This window comes from Poecilia mexicana, unplaced genomic scaffold (assembly GCF_051168715.1).
Source record: "Poecilia mexicana isolate PSO_F unplaced genomic scaffold, ASM5116871v1 scaffold_21, whole genome shotgun sequence".
In the NCBI taxonomy this organism is placed as follows: Eukaryota; Metazoa; Chordata; class Actinopteri; order Cyprinodontiformes; family Poeciliidae; genus Poecilia; species Poecilia mexicana.
Genome location: NW_028263390.1, coordinates 9,270,699 through 9,280,948, shown reverse-complemented (window position 1 = coordinate 9,280,948; position 10,250 = coordinate 9,270,699). Strand labels below are relative to the sequence as shown.

The following is a 10,250-nucleotide window of genomic DNA, read 5'->3' as shown; positions in this document are numbered from 1 at the left end:
AATTACCTCTACCTATTCGCACTTTATTGCAATGAGAGAGGCTACCATCAGCCATCTGTCACTTTTTACAGTAAAATCTCTTTTTTGTTCTCTCTGTACACCTAACAAGATATCAGCCATAAATAGCCAAACTGCATGTATCTGCTGATGTGGTGTGCAACAATGTAGCAAAAAAATGAAAGCAAACAAATATGAGATATGGGCCTGCATATCATTATGTGTTGCTTATTGTTCAGCAGTGAGGAGTGTGTGTCTGCTTTTTCCTACTTAGTCACTTCAGTTAATAAAGAGTCTTGAATATACATTTTTTTTAACATTACAACGACAATCTTCAATAGTGCATGGAGAATTTAGAGAGCTTCAACAATTTGTGTGGATGAGCTTGATTGACAGCGCTAAAACCCTCCTCCTCACTCTGATTGGTGTATTTCTGCAAATGACAGTAGAACCAGAGGGAGGAGGCTCATGTTATGCTAAAACTATATTTTTATTAACATTAACTTTAAAGAGTAACGCTGTAGGTATGAAAAGTTGACGCAAGCTCACCATTAAATAGTCAAGAAGCTGCCTGACTTTAGTCTGGCAGCTAAAGATTTGGGATGGGAAAGTGGATTACAGTGGAAAATTGAGTCATGTTGCACAGAAGAAAATCCATGAATCAGTAAATCCATGAATACTGAACCCTAAATAGGCTGCGTCCACTGTAGCACCATGAATATAAAAAATGTTCATTTACAAATTATCATATTGGTTATAAACTCAGAAACCCAGAACGGTATGTACTTCCAGAAGGAGCAAGTATTTCAATGGTATTCTCAGGATGTTAAGTGTAAATAACAAGCTTCCTCATAAATAACTGTGCAACAATGTGAGTATTTTTGTGTTTGCATACTGTCTCTATGCTGTTTTGACGTTATTTCTTTTTAAAATGCTCCAACTTGGGATGGGGTTGGGGCTTCTACATTTTTATTACCAGGACAGAATGAATAACGCAAGATGTCTTTGTTAGCTTGACACACCTCCTTGTTTATCGCTGTGCCACCGCTTGTGAGCTGTAAAATATGTCTATGGATGATGCCTGTAATGGAAGTCTGCTATGACCTTGTCCTCCATGCAGACGGACTGCTCCAGTGACAGTGAGAGCGAAGATAACTTCATAGTTGTCCCACCACGAGACCACCTTGGCCTGGCTATATTCTCCATGCTCTGCTGTTTCTGGCCTTTGGGGATAGCAGCCTTTTACTTCTCACAGGGGGTGAGTCCACACCCACACACACACACACACGCACACACACCCCCCCCCACACACACACACACACACACCTTCAAAGCTGCAGTCCGTTACACATGAATGATGCAGCATCTGTTTGTCAAGGTCTAACATTTCGTGCTTTCAAACACACAGAAATACACATTTTCATAGATTCATCAGTGTGCACACACTCACATGCAAGTTCCCGTTTTTTTTTTTGTTTTTTTGTTTTTTGTGGTGTGTGAGTCATTACCACAAGATTAGAATCATCACTACCAGTAAAAACCTTGCAACTGACAGTCCTAATGCAAGGCCAATTTTTATTAAGCAAGCCATCAATAACTCAAGGCCAATCTGTAAGCCTGATGCTCTGTAAACACGATGAGAGCCTCCTTTAGTGGGAGTTCATAAATCACTTTTAAGGCTCTATCTCTGAACGCCAAGAAAGGAGGCTTTCAAAATCCTTAGGTGAGAAGGACCCTTTGAACTATTGCCGTTTTCAAGAGGATTAAAGATGAACCCAATTAAAGGTGTGCCGCGGTGTTTAAAAATGATGAGCTCTAGGAAACATTAAACAGGCCTGTTTCGGCTGCTTTGCAGGAGGTTAGAGAACTAAATAGTTGGAAAAGGTGCATGAATACATGAACCAGTGTCCAAGTTTTATTTCTTTTATCCACATTTGCGTTGTATTTTTAACTCTTTAACATAGACATTATGATAGCCTCACTAGACATTCACCGTGAAAATAAATGAAATTAATTTCTTTCAATAGAGTTTTCACATTTTCACTTTGATAGACAACATGCATTTAGGTTTTTAAGTCATTGACAAATAAATGCATTATTCCTATTGGGTGAAAACTATATACTGTTATCAAAATAATGTTACAAACTATTTTACTTTCAGTATCTGTTTCTTCCCTCTACATGCTGCTTACATTTTACCCCCTCACTACCAACTACCCACCCTACTTTACCCAGCTGACCTGTTTATGTTTCCAATAAAAATGTCTATTTTCGTCCTTAAGCTCTCCCGGATGGCAAATGCTTAGCCTCCTCAGCATCTTAAATTATCTCACCATCCTCAGCTAAAACTTTCCTACAACTAGCGTAGCCACATTCTTCCTTTTTCTGAGATACTCTCTTTTTTTTGTTTGTTTGTTTGTGAGCAAATAAAAAGAAAATCACTGCATTTACAGATTTTTTTACAACTAACTCTGTTAGTACTTTGTAGTTAGTTGATGTTACAATAACATAATTTTTACATGAAGGGATCTTGAATAACCGTCATATGACAGAATATCCCAGAGGTGCTAACCATTTCTGGTTGCTTTCCAGTCATGTAAACGCCTCTAAACTAGAGCGAGTTTAATGTCAGGATTAGCTTAAACATTAGGTTATGTAAACAAACCTAGTGTTGTCTTTTTGCTAACAGTATAAGCTAATATTAACTGGCTGAAAAGCAGCTAGGCTATTGGCTTGGTTAGCTAGTTAAATTCTGCTAATTAAATATATTGCAGTAAACTTTAGACGTCCCAACTCACCTTCGAAAAAGCGTTACCTTAAGAATGGCGTTGATCAGTTTCTAGACCATGACTTTGTAGGAAAATGGCTACATTTCTTATAAATAGGAGTAATAAGAGTGACTGCGATGAAAGATGCAAAGAAGTTGGAAAATCTTTGATCCAACCTTTGCTCACTCTAGAAGGGTCTCTGGAAGTAAAGCATAACAATAGTATGGTATTAAAAAAAAATGTAAAGTTTTGGAGCCATTTTAAAAACGGTAGCAAATTCTGAGACCAACAACTAGCCCCAGTTTCGTCCAATTAAATGGCTAATAAAAGCATGTCTACCACAGACATTCAGGAAAATGGATTCGAAATAGATGTTTGCTGTGATGATCACTATGCATTTAAACTTATTTTCTTGTTACTGGTCCTACATATGAAATTATAATAAATTATTAAATTAGTTAATGGATATTTGACCCACATTCTTTTATTGAAATTTACTGTTGAGCTATAAAAGCCCACATCTGCCGTATTACACGTCCACCACCCCCGGTGCATTTGAGTTTTAACCAGTAACAAAAGATGTCTGTCGGCGTCCATCTAGACTTCCTCCCTCTCCCACGGTTTACAGGGAACGGCTTGAACAATGCCGCGTCGCATAAAGAAGACAAAGACCAGTCCTGTCTTGCCGCTAACCGATTCTTTCCCGTGCATCATCAGCAGGACAAAGAGATAACATATTTAAGGGATATCATTAGCATATCCATGTGCTCACGAAAGCTAATTTAAAACCAGGCACTGTACCCGTGCATTTGCTGCGGATCGACAGCCATTTTACTAAATTGCCTTAGATGATAAAGCTTGAACATTTAACCATCTTATCTTTGGAGGCAAGGAGTTCAAGTCAGTCGGTGAATTATCTTGTCAGGAGCTAATTTGATTCTTCCTAAGCAATTATGAGAACATTGTGGCAGTGTTTAGGTACGGGGGATTTTTCTGCCAGTCTCCCTGCTTTAGAGGTTGCATCATAAGTAGAGCTGTCACGAAAGAACATAGAGGGAGTTTTAAATTACTTCATGTCACAGCTGAGTAACTCCCTGCTGTATCTTCATTTCATTCTTTTTTTTTCCTTGGGAAGAACAGCCAATGAAAAAAGTGTATATTATTTAAACATATTTGACTGTGTTGAATGTTTTTAACTGAATACAGACAACAAGTCAGGGGAAAAAAATCCCTGGACTATTTATTGCCTTTGTTCCTTTTGAAATGTGGCCTAATGTTTAAATTATATAAAATAAACATTATTTTTAAATGATTGAATAACATTCCATGTTGGTCTTGCAAATAAGCTGGGAAAATGTGAACATTTCTCTTTTTTTCTGTTTTTTTTTCTGTTATGGTGAAATAAATTGAGTCACTAAATCATCCTTCTGATCAGGATCAGTCTGAGATTATTGGCTAGTTTCTTGTAAAAATAACATTGTAGATTCAATTTTTTATGGATATATCAACTGGAAAATGATGGAAATAGATAACCCGTCAAAAAGCACTGGGATCAGAACTCAAAAAACCAAAGTAACCTTCCAGATGGTGGATGTAATATTTAGGAGACAATGGATCCTCTGAATGGTTAAGAACCACCTGCGAGCATTTGTTTCTTTCTCCAAACATCATTTGAGGAAATGATTGCCTTTTTGTCGATGAATGACGAGAAAGCTGAGGAATTTCAAAGATTTCAATGATTGCACATCAGCCTCACCTTTTTAGATGAGGACATCAACAAACAAACCTGTGTTTGACTGTAAATGTCTGCATATGGTCATGATGCGATACCTGAAGGTCGTGTTTAGTCAAATAGGTTCTGGAGAGAAGTTGAGTCAGGGCACCAGTATACATATATATATATATATATATATATATAATAAATAATAAAATTCCCCTCTCACCCTCCGTGGGTGGTCTCTTTCATCCTCTGAGCTCGGGTCCTCTACCAGAGGCCTGGGAGCTTGAGGGTTCTGTGCAGTATCTTGGCTGTGCCTAGAACTGCACATTTCTGGACTGAGATGTCTGATGTTGTTCCTGGGATCTGTTTGAGCCACTGCTCCAGTTTGGGGGTGACTGCCCCGAGGGCCCCGATGACCACAGGCACCACTGTGGTCTTCACCTTCCAGGCCTTCTCCAGTTCCTCTCTGAGGCCCTGGTAGTTCTCCAGTTTCTCATGCTCCTTTTTCCTGATGTTGTGGTCACTTGGTATTGCTACATCCACCACAACGGCTTTCCTCTGTTCTTTATCCACCACCACAATGTCCGGTTGGTTCGACATTACCATCTTGTCTGTCTGGATCTGGAAGTCCCACAGGATCTTAGCTCGGTCATTCTCCACCACCTTTGGGGGTGTCCCCCATTTTGACCTCGGGGCTTCCAGTCCATATTCTGCACAGATGTTCCTGTACACTATGCCCGCCACTTGGTTATGTCGTTCCATGTACGCTTTCCCTGCCAGCATCTTGCACCCTGCTGTTATGTGCTGGACTGTCTCAGAGGCCTCCTTGCACAACCTACACCTTGGGTCTTGTCTGGTGTGGTAGATCTGAGCCTCTATTGCTCTGGTGTTTAGGGCCTGATCCTGGGCGGCCAGGATGAGGGCCTCTGTGCTGTCCTTGAGTCCAGCTTTCTCCAGCCATTGGTAGGATTTCCTGATATCAGCCACTTCAGTTATTTGTCGGTGGTACATCCCATGTAGGGGCTTGTCTTCCCATGATGGTTCCTCCAGCACCTCGTCCTCTGTTCCCCATTGTCTGAGACATTCGCTGAGCACATCGTCCATTGAGGCTTTGTCCTTGATGTATTTATGGATCTTGGATGTTTCATCCTGGACAGTGGCTCTCACACTCACTAGTCCTCTGCCTCCTTCCTTACGGCTCGTGTACAGTCTCAGGGTGCTGGATTTGGGGTGGAACCCTCCATGCATGGTTAGTAGCTTCCGAGTCTTAACATCCGTGGCCTTCATCTCTATATATATATCTATATATATATATCTCTATATATATATATATATATATATATATATATATATATATATATATATATATATATATATATATATATATATATATATATAAAGCACAAACACAGACATTGTTTGTCTGTCTGTTCCCTCAAACAGCCCCCAAACAGCTAGATTGCTGTTTGTTGAAGAAAACATTTTAAATCCCTTGTAATGCTTTTATGAATTCAGGATTTGTACTAATAAGCCTGAAACGCGTTCAACCGATAATGACTTAAGTACCCTGGTTACCTGAAGAAATTTTGTTTTGACTTTATATCGTAAACTATCAATGAGTCCTAATTAATCTGACACTAATTGAGTGCGGGTTGCGTGTGGTGCAGATGGATTTCATTCCCGTCTCTGACACAGCCGTGGACCGCCGTGTGGAGCTGAGGGGGCCGGCAGTGATTCTGCTCTTGATTATGCAAATAAAACTCCGCCAAAGCTAGATTATGGCGTACAAGCCATCGTAATGAATGAAAATGAATGAGCTAATTATTGTTGAGCAGTTAAATTGTCTGCGTTAAGGGCAGTCAGGACAGTGAGCATCAGAGATGGAGACCTTCCGCTTTGCACGTTATTTGGTCAGGAAAAAAACCCTGTTAACGCTCCTGAATTGACTTCTGACAGCGCAACGCAGAGTGAGCCTCCATGCAGCCAAGACTGAGATGTTATCTTTTTATTTTTTTTCCTATGACACCCCATTTCGGTAATTTTGTCAAGGTTGTGCAGATAAAGCCCAGAAGCTTTCTAACCATTTTGCTCTCAAGGGCATCCTGACATTCACATCGACATGCACTATTAGTCTCTCACAGTTGTAATCTTATAAAGCCATCTGAGAGCATTTCTTCATTTAGCTATAATCTTTGCATATGCGGAGTGCACCAACATGTCTGATCTTCTGTCAACACATAAACCTTTTAGATTTTTCATCCATTAGATTAAAAAAAAAAAAAAAAGAGGAACGTCTGCTTCCGCTCTACACTGATGGAGAGAACTATTTGCTGTTTTGGTAGTAGTCAGGATTTAGCTTTACTAGACAGCAACAAAAAGCAAAAGAATCCAAAAATGTTTGTCCTGTTAAGTCTTTTTCAGCCACATGTCTGTTTTTCCTTAAAAAAATCTTGTTTTTCAGCCATGATCTGTATTGCACTGCATTATTAAGTCTCCCATGAAAATGTTCCTTGACCTCGACACTGAACCAGTTGTACAGTGGAAGAGCACACAGTGCACTTCTAAACGTGACAAAGTGCCCACTGAGTTCTTTATTTTTTTTATGCCAATTTGTGCCAGCGGCAAAGTGTTCTTGTTTTAGTGTGAAAGCATTCTAAATTGGTTTGCTGTTTACTGAAAACATGGTTGTGCATAACAGAAAAGCTCTCAGCGGAAAACAGTGAGAGCTCGTTTCACTTTTAATATACAAGTAGCTCATTTGCATATATGCTGGGAGTGGAGACGACTGTAATCACATTCTATTAAATGTTATCTTGTGTTCTCCTAACATTGCAAGCAGCTTGTTCTGGGTTTGGGCTACAGGCTTACCGCCTGCAGGTTAAACTTTATATACACCAAAACTGAAACGTGACAACGAGACCCAAGAATTTCACACCTGCATTGTCATTTTTATTTACTTATTTTAGCCCTTCGCAGTCTTCACAATAAATTGTACGGCTCACTGCTGAGACAGTAATAGGCTAGTTGTCATATCTACATCAAGACGCATATATCGGCCTCAAAGTGGAGACGCCCAGCTTCTCGGCAGAATCAGCATAAAGTACTTAGCAGAAAAACTCCCTGCCCGTCTTAAAATAAGAAAATACGCCACTGCAAAAGATCAGGCTTGATTATGACTCAGAACATCTGACCCTCAGGCTGATCTCACCATACGCGGGCACATCACACATTGTTGTTGAAATGAAGTCTGGAATAATGAAGGTCATTCCCTGACGCTGACATCCTGCCGGAGCCCGACCCTCGTGTTAATACGCAGACGCGTTGAAATACGGCTTCTTTAACGACAAACTGCACTCTGCACCCTGCCGGATCTCGTCAGCTGAGGACAACAAATGCGTAAATGTGTCAGCGGCACTGTAATTAAGCCAAACAGAATTAATGTGGCGAAGGACAGCGTCATTGGGAAACAGAAAAACAATTTGAAACGAGAATGAAAACACGATGGAATGATTCCTCCTTCCTACATTCTGTCAATTCCTCGTAACACTCCAGTGCTCTGACAATGAACACGTCATAACGCATTAAATAACTAAATTAATTATGGGCGTTTGAGGACAGTACTTCAAAAGTTTTGTGGAAGTTGAAAGATTTAATGTGACACGGCTCTAAAAACAGGATCTACACTGGAATAACAATTACCTGCTACCTTAAGTGCTTCAAATAAAAAGTAGTAGCAAAAAACAAGAAAAATGAACGTTGCACTTCATTGCTAAAATTATTTTTTTCCCCTTAGAGACCATAAAACGAACACCGACTGCAGTTTTATTTGATTGAAGTCACATTTGTGGCAAATCATCTTTTTCGTACCCTTAATTTTCCAATTTTTAAAAAATCATCCGCTTCACTTCAGATCTCAGAAAACACAAAGTTACTACCGAATTTCCATCAACAGTGTTCAGAGGAAGGTCCAGCAGAGACTCTACTTCCGGGCTTCTTCCCTCCATCCAGAACTTTTACAGGTCTAGGGTCAGGAAGCTGACATCTTTGCAGACCCCACACATTCTGGACACAGACTAAGACTTTTATATTCAGGTCGGCCCTAATGGGGCAATATTTTCAATAATCACATGTCATTGAGACAGTTTCTTCCCCAGGGTGGCTCTCTGATAAAGATTGCATATTTACACTATTTCAACCTTGTCTTCCTCTTCTGCATACGGATTTACAATAAAAACATTTATTTTAATTTCCCTTCTTCCATATTTATATTTAAAATGTCTCCCTTGCGACTCAAAGCCCTTGTTGGTGTGCACAGATTTGATGACTAAACCCGATTCTCAATCTGCTTCCCTTCATTTTCTCTTTTCCAGACCACCAAGGCGGTGAACAAAGGAGACTTCCCACTGGCCAACATCGCCTCCCGGAGGGCTTTGTTCCTTGCTGCCCTAGCCATCACTATAGGCACCGGTGTTTATGTAGGAGTGGTGGTAGCTCTCATTGCCTACCTCTCTAAACCAGGACACATATAGCAGAAGCACCCTGTTTTCCATCACCTCCTGGGAGCCTGGGAAAAAGAACAAACCCCCTCTGGGGAGACAGAGTTGCACCTGCAGACTTTGAGGAAACTTTTATGTGGATGTACAGTTTTTTTTCTGTCTTTTCTTTTCCATCCACCTTTCTCTCTTTTCTGCCTTCTCCTGTAAAAGACCCTCTGGTGTCCAGGACAAGCCACAGTGACTAGAGACAGGTCAAGCTTCAGGGGAATGATGGGGGGCACAGGGGAAAAAAAAAAAAAAAAAAAAAAGGGGAACTTTGACTTATTTGGCTGTTTTTAACTCCACGGATGTGATGACAAAGTTTCCCGTGAGCTTTGTTTGTGTTCGGTTGACTTGATCCTCGTTGGCTTTGACTGGATTTTATCTTCCCAGGTTCCTAAACTGAGCTCCAAAGGAGAAAATAGAGAGCATCGTTCAGAAATCAAGTAACTATCATCGTTAAAGACGGTTAAGAACTAATATTCTCATTTAAACCAACTCTGTATTTATTACAGCTAATGTTATATCTCAAACTTCTTTGGGCGGACTTGTCTTGCAAGTATGCCAGCTATGAATGCACCTTGGTCTTTGACTCATCAGCTTAAACTATCGGTATTTGTACTGCACTGACTTCCTCACAAACTAGGAATAAGATTAAGTATAAATGCATCTAATGTCCAGAAGATGTTGAGAAAGATCCTTTAATTTTTTTTCTCCTTTTGTCATGTCACAACCACAAACTTCATTGTAATTTGTTATTTTATGCGTAGACCAACCCCAAGAAGTGTACTTTGTATCAACTGAGCTGTTTTGTGCAATAACCTTTTGAATTTAGGACTGACTGCATGGTTGGTCATTGTACTGCTGAAGGTGGACATCTGCCCCAGTCTCAAGAGTTTCGGTGCATTTAGCTTTTCCCCAGAGTAAGATGCTACCACCAGTATTCAAGGTGGGGATGACATGAGTGTTTTGCAACGCTAGTTTTCTGCCAACATGATTAAATATGCTCTCCTCTGGTTAGAGGACCTTCTAACACACGTGTGCTGTTATCCCACGTAGCTTTTGGCAAACTGCTAATTGGAAAATATGAGACTTTTAGCTATGCTTTTCTTCTTGTCACTTTTACAAAGTGAATGGATTTGTAAAGTGGAGTGCACAATTAATAATTGTCTTCTTAACAGAAACCAACACCTGGCCTGTGGACCTCAGTAGCTTCTCCGAGGACAGCCA

The 10,250-nt window shown here is 40.2% G+C and overlaps 1 protein-coding gene across 1 annotated transcript; it reads left to right on the top strand.

Annotated features, from left to right (window-relative positions):
* The first annotated feature begins 956 nt into the window (after positions 1-956).
* On the top strand, positions 957-10,017 carry LOC106916341 (synapse differentiation-inducing gene protein 1-like). The gene is made up of 2 exons (XM_088002167.1): positions 957-1,255; positions 8,856-10,017. Exons 1-2 carry the CDS (start codon positions 1,097-1,099, stop codon positions 9,012-9,014), a joined length of 318 nt encoding a protein of 105 aa, XP_087858293.1. The 5' UTR covers positions 957-1,096; the 3' UTR covers positions 9,015-10,017.
* Positions 10,018-10,250: the final 233 nt, after the last annotated feature.